We start from the raw sequence: 17,630 nt of genomic DNA, 5'->3' as shown, positions 1-17,630 counted from the left end.
CGTCGTCGTCGTCGTTGTGGCAATGGCAGTGGCAGCAGCGACGGTGATAATGGTTTCCATCATGCAAAATTTGGGAAGATAAAGGAAAGAAACAAAGTTAATTGAGCTATCATCAACAAGGCCATACTGAGAAATGATTTTCTGGAATTGAAACTTCAAATAAAACCCTTAAGAGGAAAAGTTGGCAGATGACTGACACAAGCTTGATCTCAATCAGCAATGGGAATATTGCCTTGTTAAAGAAGCAAGGAATGCAAAACGTGAAAAAATGCTAAGCAATATATGTGTGTGTGTGTGTATGTGAGTGTGTGTGGTGTGTGTGTGTGTGTGAGTGTGTATTTGTGTGTGAACATCTGTGTATGTATCTATGTATACTCTTTTACTTGTTTCAGTCATTTGACTGTGGCCATGCTGGAGCACCACCTTCAGTGGAGCAAATCGACCACAGGACTTATTCTTTGTAAACTTAGTACTTATTCTATCGGTCTCTTTTTGCCGAACCGCTAGTGGCGGGGACGTAAACACACCAGCATCGGTTGTCAAGCGATGTTGGGAGGACAAACACAGATACGCAAACACATACACACACATATATATACGCCGGGCTTCTTTCAGTTTCCGTCTACCAAATCCACTCACAAGGCATTGGTCGGCCCAAGGCTATAGTTGAGGACACTTGCCGAAGGTGCCACGCAATGGGACTGAAACCAGAACCATGTGGTTGATAAGCAAGCTACTTACCACACAACCACTCCTGCTGTATATATGTATGTATTATATACGTATGTATATGTATATTATTTCTTTACTGCCCACAAGCGGCTAAACACAGAGGGGACAAACAAGGACAGGCAAACGGATTAGGTCAATTATATCGACCTCGGTGCGTAACTGGTACTTAATTTATCGACCACCGAAAGGATGAAAGGCAAAGTCGACCTCGGCGGAATTTCAACTCAGAACGTAGCGGCAGACGAAATACTTATTTCTTTACTACCCACAAGGGGCTAAATACAGAGAGGACAAACAAGGACAGACAAACGGATTAAGTCGATTACAGTGACCCCAGTGCGTAACTGGTACTTATTTAATCGACCCCGAAAGGATGAAAGGCAAAGTCGACCTCGGCGGAATTTGAACCCAGAACGTAGCGGCAGACGAAATACCGCTAAGCATTTCGCCCGGTGAGCTAACGATTCTGCCAGCTCGCCGCCTTATGTATGTATATGTATATATGAATGTATATATGTTATATATGTATGTGTTATATATGCATGCATGTATGTATGTATATGCTTCAAAAATATGCAAGTAACAGTATCATTGGGAAGGGCATCCAGCCATGAAAACTATGCCAAAACAGACAGTGAAACTTGGTATAGTCTTCTAGATTACCAGCTCCTCTCAAACATTAAATTATAATGTTGAGAGAGAGAGAGAAAAATAGAGAGAGAAGCCATAGTAGAAGACACTTGTTCAAGGTACCATGCAGTGGAATTGAACCCAAAAACCATGTGGTTGAGCAGCCTGCTTCTTACCACAAAGCCTTGCTTACCACTATATATCTATATTTAATTATATTTATAAATATAAATCATATTCAAGAAAAACCTCTTCTCAACTTAACACCACAAAGGTGCCTTTATATGGTAGCTCAAACTGTTAGAAACAGCAACCAAATCTCCTTGAAACTATATCTGACCATCTTAAAAAATACCCCAAACATTATTGTTCGGGCTGTAGAAAAAGACAAGATGGCCATATGTCTGCTTGATTTTGGCTGATCCAGAACTGAAGAAAACCACCATTTTGAACTGAAACTTGGACGTCTATGAGCTAAGATATTTCAATGTTTTCTCTCAACTTTCTTGTTTGTTAAGCTGGTAATTACCAGAATATGTTGCTGGAGGACATCTAGGTGTGACAATTATATGCTATAATTTACAAAAATAATTGCTACACACAGACACACACACACACACATATATATGTACATACATATGTATGTATGTATGTATGTACAAACACACACACACACACACACACACACACACATATATATATATATATTATATATGCACACATACACACACATATATCTATGAATATATGTTTGTCTGTATGAATGTATGTGTGTACGGATGTATATATATTATATATATATATAAGTAATACATATATATGTATATGTGTGTGTGTGTATTATACATTTATGTATATGTAATATATTTGAGTGTGTGTGTGTGTGTGTGTGTGTATGTGTGTGTGTGTGTGAGAGAGAGAGAGAAAGATAGAGAGAGAGAGAGAGAAGAGAGAGAGAGAGAGAGAGAGAGAGAGAGTTTCCATTATCATCAGTAAATTGTCTGAACGGTTTACTTCTGCTGAAATGTCAAAACAATTCTTATATTGTATTTGATTGACTAAAATAACACATTTCATAATTTTCTTCTTGTAAGCTGCATGCAAAGTAGGTTTCAATTAGTCTGTAAATCAATATTTATTTAGTTATTTATTTATTTATTTATTTTATTTATTCAGTTATCTCATATCAGGTTCATTAGTTAACTTTTTTGACTTTAAAATTATGCATGAATGTCAACACACACACACACACGCGTACACACACACACATACACATATTTATGTATTGGAACAGGTGTGGCTGTGTGTCAAGAAGCTTGCTTCCCAACCACACATTCTCAGGTTCAGTCCCACCACATGGTAACTTCAGCAGGTGACTTCTATTACAACACCAGGTAGTAAGGGGATTTAGCAGGTAGGAACTGGAAAACAACTGCCATAGATGTGTGTGTGTGTGTGTGTGTGTGTGGTGTGTTCACGCATGCATGTATGTGTGTGTACTTTTAAATGTACATAATAGCAAATACCTTTTACTGCCATCTTAAGACCATTCTATCATCTTTACTTTTAAAACAAACTTTTCAATTCCTTATTTTTTGACAGACATTCTCTAGAACAATTTTTTGTAAAAATCCAAAATCCATGGCAGTTATCAACCACCTTCATCATTATACTGACTTGAAGTTCTAACTTGTTCTCCCTTGATATTTTTAGATGAGACTTGGTATCAACTTGTATAAACACTAAGCAAAATTCAAACATAATAATAATAATAAAATGTAAAAGACTTTTCATTTTCCCGAGAGTCAAACTAAACCAGAAAACCATGCCTCCTCATTGATATGACTGTCCCAATTGACATAAATGTATTTGTTAAGACCTACCAAGAACTGAGCAAGTATAAAGGTCTTGAAATAGAAATTGGCAAAATATGGAATCTCAAGGCTAAAACAATACCTGTTGTCATAGGTGCCCTAAGAATGATAGAAAAAGGGTACTTATTTTATCGACCCCAAAAGAACGAAAGGTAAAGTCGACCTCAGAGGGCTTCAACTCAGAATGTAGCGACGAGCGAAATACCGCTAAGTATTTTGTCCGGGCGTGCTAACTATTCTGCCAGCTTGACACCTTAATAATAGTAATAATAATAATAATAATAATAAATAATAATAATAACAATAATAATAATAATAATAATCGTTTCTACTAAAGCCACATGGCCTGGATTTTGTGAGAAGGGGCACAGTCGATCACATCGACCCCAGTACTCAACTGGTATTTAATTTATTCAACCTGAAAGGATGAAAGGCAAAGTTGATTTTGGCAGAATTTGAACTCAGAACATAGCAACAGCTGAATAAATGACTCTACATCACTTTAACTTCACAATCACTATGAAATGAAAAATAGATTATTTACATTTTCTATAAGAAATAGCAACCAAGTTTCCCTTGCTTCAAACAAACAAGTAGAAACAAAGCATGATAAATTAGCAAATGAATTTTTCTTATATGCTCTCAATAAGACATGCTTTTGATCATAAGTTTTGATCATAGGCGTAGGAGTGGCTGTGTGGTAAGTAGCTTGCTTACCAGCCACAGGGTCCTGGGTTCAGTCCCACTGCATGGCACCTTGGGGAAGTGTCTTCTACTATAGCCTTGTGAGTGGATTTGGTAGGCGGAAACTGAAAGAAGCCCGTCGTATATACGTATATATATATATATATATATATTTATATATATGTATATATGTATATGTATATATATATATATGTGTGTGTGTGTGTGTGTGTGTGTGTGTGTGTATGTTTATGTGTCTGTGTCGGCCCCCCTAACATCGCTTGACAACCGATGTTGACGTGTTTACGTCCCCGTAACTTGGCGGTTCGGCGAAAGAGACCGATAGAATAAGTACTAGGCTCACAAAGAATAAGTCCTGGGGATCGATTTGCTCAACTAAAGGCGTTGCTCCTGTATGGCCACAGTCAAATGACTGAAACAAGTAAAAGAGTAATATAAGGATCGGAGTTGACCTAGGACATAGTAATAACTTTTTCCTTGTCCTTTTTCCCTTGTAGTTTCACTCCTTGTAATGTGGCCATCTTAGGATATTATCTCCAAAGGGTTAATTATATCGACACAACCCTCTCTCCACACAATACAACACTTATGGTACGATTCAGTTTATCGATCTTTATTTTTCAAATGTCTGAGTTGCATCCCATGTTAGGGAGTTACCTCCCTTTAAGGATACACTACTAATAGGAATTTACGTTGATTTATAACTGGGAGATTCACAGATGCATAACAGCTCACACACACATACATATATTTCTTCAGAGTTACTTGTGTACAGTATTCAAGTACACATCAACTCATCAGTAAAGCAATGCATTTAGGACAGCAAAGGAAAAGAGGCCCTACAGAGGTTTTTCCCCCCCACCAACCGGTAGTGAAATCACCATGCTAGAAATAGCATGTTATAACGGTCTATCTTTAAGAAATATGGAAGGACTCTTTACTCTCTTTACTCTTTCACTTGTTTCAGTCATTTGACTGTGGCCATGCTGGAGTACCACCTTTAGTCGAGTTAATCTTTGTAAGCCAAGTACTTATTCTATCGCTCTCTTTTGCCGAACCGCTAAGTTACGGGGACGTAAACACACCAGCATCGGTTGTCAAGCGATGTTGGGGGGACAAACACAGACACACAAACATATACACACACATACATATATATATACATATATATACGACGGGCTTCTTTTAGTTTCCGTCTACCAAATCCACTAACAAGGCTTTGGTCGGCCCAAGGCTATAGTAGAAGACATTTGCCCAAAGTGCCACGCAGTGGGACTGAACCCGGAACCATGTGGTTCGTAAGCAAGCTACTTACCACACAGTCACACCTACGCCTACGTTTTGAATTTTTTCTTTTGCGGGGTGGGGTGGGGGAGGTGATCTGGTTATAGATAAATATTTTTTTCTTATAACTATGGTAACACTGATTGAAACTAAATAGCTAACTTGTAATCAATTTCGACTATATCACCCTCATCCACACAATTATCATTTTCATCATCATCATTTAACATTCACTTTTCCATGCTCATATGGACCACATGTAATTTGTTGAGGTGGAGTTTCTATGGCCAGATGCCCTACCTGTCACAACTTTCTCCTGTTTCCAAGCAAGGTAATATTTCTCCATGGGCCAGACATATTTTTCATGGAAGGCTGGAAACAAACTACCTCACTTGTATGACAATGATGTTCATTTAAAGCCATTATGTGATGTCTAGACAAACATATGCACAAACACACACACATACATAAATGTGTGTCTGTGTGCGCATGCGTGCGTGTGTGTTTGTGTGTGGGGGGGGGTCTTTCAGTTCCAGTTTACCAATCCTACTCATAAGGATTTGGTCAGCTCAAGGTAATAGTTGTTGTTTTGTTGTTTGTTCCTTCTCAAGCCATGCCTGGCTCATAAGGGCGAGTTTCCCGGTTTCCTTGGCATATAGGTTCCCTACCTGGATGGGATGCCGGTCCGTCGCAGGTGAGCTCCAAGATGCAGGAGGAAAGAGTGAGAGAAAGTCGTGACGAAAGAGTCAGAAGTTCGCCATTACCTTCTGTCAGAGCCACGTGGAGCTTAGGTATTTCGCTCATAAACACACACATCACCCAGTCTGAGATTTGAACCTACGATCCCTCGACTGTGAGTCCGCTGCTCTAACCACTAGGCCATGTGCCTCCACTCAAGGTTATAGTAGATGACACTTGCTCAAGGTGCCATGCAGTGGGACTGAACCCAAGATCATATGGTTGAGAAGCAAGCTTCTTGACCACACAACCTCTCCAGCACCTAAGTATAAGCGGCAGATTAAAGATTAAAGATATGAAGGTAGAGAAAGCTTCAGGTTTATCAGAGGCAGTTTCTGAGATGCACAAAATATCTAGTGAGGTTGGATACATGATAATTATTTTGAGAATTAATAAATTACCATATTTTAATGTGTATAAGGAACCCTCATATATAGGGAACCTCCTAATTTGGGGTGCTTAAAATTTGGAAAAAAAAGTTTTGTAAGGGATTATAATACTATCCATGTATAAGACTCTCCCATATTTTTTAACTTAATTTTTGACAAAAAAGGGTTCCTTATGCACATTAAAATATGGTAATACAGGAAAGTATCATACCCAAATTGAAGCACGTGGCAATGTGGTTAAGGTGTTGCACTCATGAATATAAGGTTGTTGTTTCGATTCCTGGACAAAGTGATGCATTGTGTTCATGAGCAAAACATTTCATGTTGCTCCAGTTCAGCCAGCTGGCAAAAATGAGTAATCCTGCAACAGACTGTATCCCATTCAGAAAGGAAAGGAATATGTATATGCCACAGAATCTAGGAAACTGGGGTCTATAGCTTGGGAAGGGCACAGGGTCATACCTAATGACTAGCATTGCAGTCATCATCATCATCATCATCATCATCGTTTAACATCCGCTTTCCATGCTAGCAAGGGTTGGACGGTTCAACTGGGGTCTGGGAAGCCAGGAGGCTGCACCAGGCTCCAGTCTGATCTGGCAGTATTTCTACAGCTGGATGCCCTTCCTAACGCCAACCACTCTGTGAGTGTAGTGGGTGCTTTTTACATGACATGGGCACGGGTATCACAACTACAATATCCATTTGATGTTGATGTACTTGACTCAATAGGTCTACTCAAGCATGGCAGGTCACCCTTCAATCCAAGGTTAGCACAGCAGGCCGCCCTGCGAGCCATGAACTCACTTCGTTTGTCGGGTCTTGGCAGTCACAGTATATCTCAGAGGTCTCGGTCTTTCGTTATTGCCTCTGTGAGACCCAATGTGCCACTGGAACAGGTATCACAACTACAATATCCATTTGATTTTTATTTTGATGTTGATGTACTTGACTCAATAGGTCTCCTCAAACACAGCAGGTTGCCCTATGATCCAAAGTTAGCACAGCAGGCCGTCCTGTGAGCCATGAACTCACTTCATTTGTCAGATCTCATTTAAATTACTTCAAAGGAATGAAGATACCTAAAAGAGAGATTATTGAAGCCTCAGATTGTTGTACCAGGCTCTGAACCTCATTGAGAGAGTCAAAGCACAATTGATCCAGGATAGAGTTGAATAAATGTAAACCAGTTCAGCTACATGCCCAGAAGTACAACAGATGCATCTTCCAAGTAAGACAACTGGAGGAGAAATACTCAGCTAAGAGTAAATCATTATCTCTGGCATTTGTTGACTTGAAGAAGGCTTTTACTTAGGTTCCATGCTCTGTATTCTGGTGGTTACCAAAGGAACGAGATGTAGTTAAATGACTTGTGAGAGCTGTACAATTTATGTACAAAGGTGCAGAAAGTAAAATGAAACTCAACGATGATTTCAACAATGAATTTAACATGAAGTCCTCAGTCCCCTTCAACTCATTATAGTTTTACAAGCCATCACAGAGAATTTTATGACTTATGGTTCATGGGAATTCTTATATGGTGATGAGCAAGTTCATATAGTTGAATCTATGGTGAAATCTGAGTAGACATTCATGACAGAAGCAAAACCAAAACTTGAGGCTTCCAAAGTAAATGTTTACCTTTAGCAAAGACCAAGATGTTTGTAAGAAAAATAGAACTCTGGTTTCATCAGGGAACTGGTCTTACTCAATATGCAGTAAAGTTGTTGAAGATCTAAAATATGAAAGCATATTTAAGGTTCATAATATATCTATATATTGTAAATCCTCGAGTATAGCCTGCCCTTGAGTATAATACACAGGGATTTTTAGGAGGCTGTACCTCTGAAAAACCTAAACATTGCATATAATACGCACCCCTTCTCTAACTTGATTCAAGGCGGTCTATATAACATGCTTGGTTTGTAAAAATGTATATGGTAATGTCCTTTATTATTATTGTATATATAACATAATGCAAACGTGTAGCTTTTTTTGTGCATTTTGTTTGCAGAAAATAAAGAAATAACAGCAATAACATTTAATAAATGTTGCTTACTGCAAGTTATGGATGATTCTTTTATGACTTCATTGCTTTCAGGCTTAGCTTAAGGTATTTTCGCGCCCGACATCACAAAAAGTGTCTGAATAAACATTGCAGGACAGCAAATCGAGACTCAAACATTGCATAGAAAATATTTTTCAATTTTAACCTTGTATATAGTACGCACTAGGGATTTTGACCTTTAAATTTTGAGAAAATAATGCGGATTATACTCAAGGATTTACGGTATGATTCAAATATATTGAACCAGCCTGTTTTCTTATATGGTTTTGCATATGGTTTTGATAAGATGAAATGATATTAATGTTAGTGCCAGGTCAGCTATGATAAACCAGATATATAATCAAAAGTGCTCTAGCCATATCATTCCTGTTTTGTTTTGTTCTTTGTTTCATTTATTTATTTGTATATTTTTGTTAAGCAAACTACCCTTGTCCAATATGTTCTTTCTTTTCAAAGCATTAGGATATTATTTTATAATGATTTGCTTATTTCAAATACTCACAGAGGCTTACTTGAATCATAAGTGGATGAGTTATTCACTCTCATCACTCTACCCTTCTTTGCAGAATCCATAAATACACTTTCTTTCCTTTATCATTTACTGTATTGTACTTACTATATCTAGAATATTTTCAAAAAAAAAAAATGTGTCCTTCCCAATTTATTACATTAGCTAACAAATTACAACACTGCAGTGTGTCTGTCATGTCAACAGTTTGTTTTAAATGTTTTTTTTTTTACTACTTACCTTTACCAATAGATTTATTTATTTAATTACTTTTGTCTTCTGTATTTATCAGTTGTATATATACAATGCCAACATTTATTTTATGTATTGGGAATCCATTATTGTAACCTATAATTCCTTAATGCAATATATTTGTAACAATCAAATACAAAGCCTCACTAATCTAATTTCTTTCTAAAGTATTTCTATACTTCTGTTTCTATTTCACAGATTATGTTTGATTTCTTTGCACCAATACTTTGTTTGAAGGACATGGTGAAAAAGAGCAGATCACAATATTTGATTGCAGAAGAGAACAGCTTCCAGCTCAGCATCAATAATTATTGTTCACTACCAAAAATACAGAACCAAGGAGAAGTTGACAAAGAACACCTCTGTGAAGATGACTTACCAGAAAGTCATCCGAGATCAGATTACCAACAAATAGAAGCTGATATTGCTAATATCAGAAGAATTGCCAGTGACTATACAAAGAAACTCAATGAAGCAGAATCAGAGAAAAAAGTATTAGATGAGTGGAAACGGTTAGCAATGGTGCTCAATTGTTTGTTTTTTGTTTGTTATTTGTTCCTATTTGGTGGTTCGCTCATTGCTTATTTTCTGTTGGCTTACATCAAATAAATACAGAAAAAAAAATATGTATACATTTGCCAAGAATTTTCATCTAAAATCACGTTTCATATAATGTCAAGTGTGGAGACAATTATTGATGGATATTAGTCATCCTACCTGCCATTTATTAAACCTTTGCACTATTGTTTATTTAAAACTTTATTTCTTTGCACAGTTAACAGTATCAATGTCTTTTATAATTTTTATTTATATACATACATACTTACTTACATACATAATTGTATATAAGTATATATATATATACACCATAAGTTCTCGAGTATAATCCGCATTTTTTCCCAAAATTTAAAGGTCAAAATCCCTTGTGCATATTATACACGAGGTTAAAAATGAAAATCATTTTCTAAGCAATGTTCAAGTCTCTATTTGCTGTCCGGCAATGTTTATTCAGACGCATTTTGTATTGTTGGGCACGAAAATACCTTAAGCTAAGCTTGAAAGCAATGAAGTCATAAAAGAATCATCCATAACTTGCAGTAAGCAACATTTAATAAATGTTATTACTGTTATTTCTTTATTTTCTGCAAACAAAATGCACAAAAAAGCTGCACGTTTGCATTATGCTATATATACAATAATAATAAAGTACGTTACCGTATACATTTTTACAAACCAAGGACGTTATATAGACCTCCTTGACTCAAGTTAGAGAAGGGGTGCATATTATACACAGGGTTAAGGTTTTTCAGAGGTACAGCCTCCAAAAATCCCCTGCGTATTATACTCAAGGGTGGACTATACTCAAGGATTTACGGTATATATATATATACACATACACATACATATATATAGTCATCTATGAATTCATAAATCAGAAATCAATATGCACTCGTATATTTGTCAATAGAGTGGATATATTAATCAAAATATCTCTGAAGAGTACATGGTGTTATTTAAATGTGCTCTTATCTAATATTCAGTTATCTAATACTCTGTGCAAAACTGTTGGGTAAGATCAGTTGAAATGTATTCATTGGGTCATCCCATAAATAATGCGTTTTTTTTTTAATATTTCTTTTATTTTTTAAAATAAAGATAAACAAAGTTCTTTTTTAATCTAATATATACTCTCCTTTATTTTCTACAATGCTCTTCCATCTATCCAGTAGAATTGCAAGGCCCCTCTTCCAAAACTCACTGGTCCATGACGAAAAATATTCCTCCAATACTGTTCTGATCTCATCTACAGAATTCATATTTTTTCCATCCAAATGATTTTGAAGACCGTGGAATAGGTGATAGTCAGATGGGGCAATGTCTGGCAAATATGTTGGGTGAAGAATTGTTTCCCATTCAAACTGCTCCAGCCTTTGGAATGTCATCCTTGCTGTATGTGGACCAGCATTATCCTGATGGAAGAATACTGTTTATTTTGAAACCAAAGATGGTCGTTTTTCTTCTAGCACTGACTTGAATGACTGGTTGAATGACCAAATCCAAGCTTCTCTGCTAGTTCCTCAACAGTTATGAATGGAATTTTGTTCCACCAGGGATTGCAGGACATCCTCTTTGAGCTCAACAGATCTTCCAGTATAAGGTTTGTCTTCTAATCTGGAGTTTCTGACTAGGAATTTCTGAAACCACTGTTGACACTGCTTTACCCTTATTGTCCGATCCCCATATACTGCATTAATATTCCTTGCACTTTCCATTGTGTTGTTGACTTTACTGAACTCATAAAGCAAAATATGCTGAATATGCTCCTTTGTCACTTACATTATAGCTTTGAAAAAAATAACTGTTAAACCAAACTTGCACTAAGAATAAGGACAAAGTAAAATTACTACCTGCTTTTATAGCAAGTTGATGCAAGTAGTTTATCCTGTCCCCCTCTGGCTTTTCTTTTATGCAGTTGAAAAAAAAAACGTATTATTTATGGGATGACCCAATATAATATTGTACACTTTGCTTAATGTGTGTGTGTGTAAAAAATTTAGTATATAAATGAGGTTAATTACTGGTGGCCTTCCTACATCTGCTATACTGGAAATTCATCCATATATATTTCTCTTGTCCCCTTTTACTATGTCTTACCCCCCCCCCCTTCAAAACACTCCGCCAAATGCTTCACCCAAATGTTTATTCTCAGATCTAAAATCCTCTGAAATTTAGTTCCAGTTTGAGTTTGCTTTACAGGCTTCAACAAACAAAACTTCAATAACATAACCTCAACTAAACTGGGAGTGCCAATGAAAATCATACTCACTGGCTCTCCTTCTTCATCATCATCATCATCATCATCATCATCGTTTAACGTCTGTTTTCCATGCTAGCATGGGTTGGACAGTTTGACCGGGGTCTGAGAAGCCAGGAGGCTGCACCAGGCTCTGGTCTGATCTGGCAGTGTTTCTACAGCTGGATGCCCTTCATAATGCCAACCACTCCATGAGTGTAGTGGATGCTTTTTACATGCTACCAGCACAGGTGCCAGGGGAGGCTGGCAATGGCCACGATTGGTCTATGCTTTTTACATGCCACCAGCACGGAAGCCAGTCAAGGTGGCACTGGCATCGGCCATGTTTGGATGGTGTTTTTTACATGCCACTGGCACAGGTATCACAACTACAATTTCCATTTGATTTTTTGATTTCATGGGTTAAAATGTCTTGCTTATCATATAAATTGGATACAGACAATATGAGTGACATTGAGATTAAACATTTGAAATATCAATGATTGATACAAAAGTATAAGGAGGAAAAATAAGAATTCAAGATATACATACATGCATACTCAAAATTGCTGGTGTTACATCAGAATTTTCCTTCCCCTAGAAAGATATCCAAACAAAGCGTACATACATACATACATACATACATACATACATACATACATACACTCTAATCACTTCACATTTGCCTCTCATTAATCTTTTATAGCATAGTGTCATAACCATATGGTTAAGAAATTCACTGTGCAACCATATAGTTCCAAGGTCAATCTCACTGTGTAACACATTAGGGATAACTTCTACTGTAGCCTCAGATTTTGGAGAAAGGTTTTCATAAAATGCTTGATGCATTCTTGGTATCAGAGAATGACAGAAGGCAAGAAGCTGAGCCGGTGAGCTGGCAGAATCGTTAGCACGTCGGGTGAAATGCGTAGCCGTATTTCGTCTGCCGTTAGGTTCTGAGTTCAAATCCCGCCGAGGTCGACTTTGCCTTTCATCCTTTCGGGGTCGATAAATTAAGTACCAGTTACGCACTGGAGTCAATATAATCGACTTGATCCGTTTGTCTGTCCTTGTCTGTCCCCTCTGTGTTTAGCCCCTTGTGGGTAGTGAAGAAATAGGTATTTCATCTGCCGTTACGTTCTGAGTTCAAATTCCGCCGCGGTCGACTTTGCCTTTCATCCTTTCAGGGTCGATAACTTAAGTACCAGTTATGCACTGGGGTCGATGTAATCGACCTAATCCCTTTGTCTGTCCTTGTTTGCTCCCTCTAATGTTTAACCCTTTGTGGGCTCCAATCTGATCTGGCAAAGTTTCCATTCACTTATGCCAACCACTCCGAGAGTGTAGTGGGTGCTTTTACATGCCACCGGCATGAGGGCCAGTCAGGTGGTTCTGGCAACGAACACGCTCAAAAGGTGTTTTTTACATGCTTCCTGCATGGAAGCCAGTCCAGCGGCACTGGCAACGACCACGCTTAAATGTTGTTTTTTCACATGCCACCAGCACATATGCCAGTAAGGCAATGTTGGCAACAATCACGCTCAAATGGTCCTTTTTATGTGCAACTGGCACGGGAGTCAACAAGCGGCTCTGGCAGCAATCACATTCAGATGGTGCTTTTAACATTCCACAGGCCCAAGTGCCAATCAGGCAGCTCTGTCATCGACCAGGCACTAGTGTTACATAGTTTACTAGTAAATTATTCTCAATTATGCAAAAACCTTAATTTTGTGCTATGTTTCTCTGTGTGTGTAGGTCAGTGGTTAGGGTGTCAGACTATGACCATGAAATTGTGGTTTTGATACTTCAACTGAGTGACACATTGTGTTCTTGAGAAAACACTTCATTTCACATTGCTCCTGTCCACTTAGCTGGTAAAACTGTGTATTCTTGTGATGAACAAGTGTTTCATCCAGGAGGGAATATATATACACCAGAGAAACCGGGAAACTGGCACTGGCCCTATATGACTCAAGAAATAGCTTCATACTTCATATGTATGTATGTAAGTATATATGTATGTATGTAGGCACATATGTATATATGTGTGAGTAGTAATTTATACTTAAAAAGTATTGTAATCATTTTTTGCAATGTTGCTTGCCCTTTTTGAATAGAAAATGTTGAAGGCTACCTGAACCCACGTTCTATTTCATGTTGTTCCAGTTCACTCAGTTGGTAAAAATGAGTTGTACCTGTATTTCAAAAGGGCCAACCCTGTCACATTCTGTGTCACACTGAATCTCCTTTAGAACTACTTAAACCCTTTCTTTACTGTATTTATTTTGAGATGCTCTGTGTTTCTTTCAATTATTTTTGAATATAACAAAGAATTTAATAAAATAACTTAGTTATCATTAAGCTAGTGTTAGGAACATAAATTGTGACGAACGTTTGGTGGAAGATTTTAATTCAAAACTTATGAGAACAAGACATTTGTACTGAGAACCCAAGCCGGTTTCAACTGGGTTGGTATCAAAAGGGTTATGGGTACTCATGTCTGTGGAGTGCTCAGCCATTTGCACATTAATTTCACAAGCAGGCTATTCTATTGATGATATCAATTGGAATACTCATCGTTGTAACCAACTGAGTAACAGTATGTTATGTATCACAGCCGATATATCTTGGGCTCTACATATATTGTACATGTATACAATATTTTAATATGTTTTATGCTTTAATATGTTTTATATAGGCATAGGCGTGGCTGTGTGGTAAGTAACTTGCTTATGAACCACATGGTTCCGGGTTCAGTCCCACTGCGTGGCACCTTGGTCAAGTATCTTCTACTATAGCCTCGGGCTGACCAAAGCCTTGTGAGTGGATTTGGTAGATGGAAACTGAAAGAAGCCTATCGTATATATGTATATATATACATGAGTGTGTGTGTGTGTGTATTTTTGTGTGTCTGTGTTTGTACCCCCAATATCGCTTGACAACCGGTGCTGGTGTGTTTATGTCCCCATAACTTAGCGGTTTGGCAAAAGAGACCGATAGAATAAGTACTAGGCTTACAAAGAATAAGTCCTGGGGTCGATTTGCTCGACTAAAAGCGGTGCTCCAGCATGGCCACAATCAAATGACTGAAACAAGTAAAAGAGTAAAAGAGTACCCAGCATTCTACATAAACTGCATGTTACATGCACTCCATAAATTACATGTATTCTACACATCATAATTACATTATACACTACATATAAAATATATGAATGAAACATTATTTACTTTATTTACATATGTAATCCATACATAATATGTACCCTCTGCAACACTTGCTGCATGTACTCCCTTAAATACTGCACGCAACATGTATATTGTAAACTTGTACGACCTATATGCCATACTTGTAGACTATAATCTTAAAATAACCTAATAATCCTAAACTAATATATACTCTAATTATAGCTTATACTATACTAATATTCTATAATTTAGTATGTCTACTATGCCCATGATGTTTGAGACAGAAATATACTAAGTTTTACATACAGCCAATAGTTTATAGACACTCTGAATTATATATGTACTGTTTACATTTATCGCAGATGTTTTATTGTGTATACAAACTGTATGATAAATGACTACGATAATGAATTAAAGTTGTTATTCATAAACATTATAAAATATTTTTCTACTTCTTAAGTAGTAACTTAATACTGTTAACATGGTTTGACTGTGTGTATGTGTGTGTGTGTGTGTGTATGTGTGTGTGTGTGTGTCAAAACAGGAAATTGGAAAAATTTTGGGTATTATTTATTCGCCATTACAAGCATTTCATTTGCTAATATGAGCTATAAAACTGTAAAAGAAAGAAAAATGTGTAAGATATCTCCTAGTAGAAATTATTCAGCCAGAGAAATACACACTTAAACCATTTACTTACAATTTTGGAGTACTGGAATATGCAGATGTACATCATAAGGACCCACCTTGGATTATAACCCTGTAGGAGCAGTCCATCGGTTACAACGATTAGGGTCCCAGCTGATATGATCAACGGAACAGCCTGCCCGTGAAATTAATGTGCAAGTGACTGAGCAATCCACAGACACGTGTACCCCTAATGTAATTCTCAGAGAGATTTAGTGTGACATAGAGTCTGACAAGGCCGGCCCTTTTGGAAATACTGGTACAACTCATTTTTGCCAGCTGAGTGGACTAGAGCAACGTGAAATAAAGTGTCTTACTCAAGGACACACACGTCACTGGGAATTGAACTCACAATCTTACAATCATGAGCCGAATGCTCTAACCACTAAGCCACGCTAACTACATACTATATACGCAAATACACATACACACGCACACGCATACACACAAACACACACACACACACAAGCATGCACTATAGTGACAAACAGGCAGAATGGGTGCTTAACACCACTTGATGGATAAATATATACTTTCTTTGTGGATTAACAATACTACCAATGGTTTCTTGTAAAAAAAATTCACAATTTTCAAGTATTTCGCTCAAGAATGTTGGTAATCCATTTCCATCTTGGATAAGGCTTGAAAATTGTGAATTTCCCGGAATGAAACAATTGGTAACATTGTTATTCCACAAGTGAACATAGACCTTGTACCGAGCCAGTGTTTTCTACAGCTTGATGTTCTTCTTAACATCAGCTCCAAACTATCTCCAAGCAATCTACTAATCTCCCTAGTCTATCTCACTGTGAAAGCTTGTAAATAGTTAATGTCGTAGCCACTTGTTATTTGATAGGCTGTGTAATAATCATTTTGTTTGAAATTATGCAAAACGAAAGTAGAGATAAACAACACTGTTTCTATCAGCTTTTTGTTTAGAATCACTGAACATGAAGATGAGCGACAATACAAACGCATTCATACAAACCCACAAACTTGCACACATAAACATCATCATCATCATCATCATCGTTTAACATCCACTTTCTATGCTAGCATGGGTCAGATGATTTTACTGAGTACTGGCAAACCAGATGGCTGCACCAGGCTCCAATCTAATCTGGCAGAGTTTCTACAGCTGGACGCCCTTCCTAACGCCAACCACTCCGAGAGTGTAGTGGGTGCTTTTACGTGCCACTGGCACGAGGGCCAGTTACATGGTACTGGCAATGGCCATGCTCAAATGGTGTTTTTTACATGCCACCTGGATAGGAGCCAGTCCAGCAGCACTGACGACTTCGCTCGAATGTTTTTTCATGTGCCACCGGCACAAGTGCCAGTATGCATACATACTTACATACATGCACAGCACACAAACACTCTTTCCTTCCACACAAATACATACATAAATACATACACACATGCATGCATACATACATACATACATACACACACGCATGCATACATGCATACATACATACATACATACATACATACATACATACATACATACATAAATGCATACATACATACATAAGTACATACATACATACATATACGTACATACATACGTACGTACATACATACGTACATACATACATACATACATACATACATACATACATACATACATACATACATACATACATACATACATACATACATACATACATAAAATTAAAAGAAGAGAATGCTTTGAGAATTTCATCAAGAAAAAAAGTAAGTCAGCATTTTCATTTTAAACTATGCAGCAACCAGTTTTGATTGCTTTAAGAAGATAATC

At 37.3% G+C, this 17,630-nt stretch overlaps 1 protein-coding gene and 1 long non-coding RNA gene across 2 annotated transcripts in view; both read left to right on the top strand.

Annotated features, from left to right (window-relative positions):
- The window catches only part of LOC115219294 (neuronal acetylcholine receptor subunit alpha-5-like), a 35,652-nt gene extending 25,654 nt beyond the window's left edge, over positions 1-9,998 (top strand). Inside the window, exon 6 of the mRNA XM_029789459.2 lies at positions 9,379-9,998. Within this exon, the coding sequence (XP_029645319.2) occupies positions 9,379-9,789 (411 nt within the window). The 3' untranslated portion in view covers positions 9,790-9,998. The remainder of the gene's footprint in view (positions 1-9,378) is intronic.
- Positions 9,999-11,187: 1,189 nt separating this feature from the next.
- LOC118765367 overlaps positions 11,188-17,630 on the top strand; it is a 12,730-nt gene continuing 6,287 nt past the window's right edge. Inside the window, exons 1-2 of the long non-coding RNA XR_005001205.1 lie at positions 11,188-11,338; positions 13,351-13,355. This is a non-coding gene — a long non-coding RNA (uncharacterized LOC118765367). The remainder of the gene's footprint in view (positions 11,339-13,350; positions 13,356-17,630) is intronic.

Source organism: Octopus sinensis, linkage group LG1 (assembly GCF_006345805.1).
Source record: "Octopus sinensis linkage group LG1, ASM634580v1, whole genome shotgun sequence".
Taxonomy (NCBI): domain Eukaryota; kingdom Metazoa; phylum Mollusca; class Cephalopoda; order Octopoda; family Octopodidae; genus Octopus; species Octopus sinensis.
This window is presented reverse-complemented; position numbering and strand designations above follow the sequence as displayed.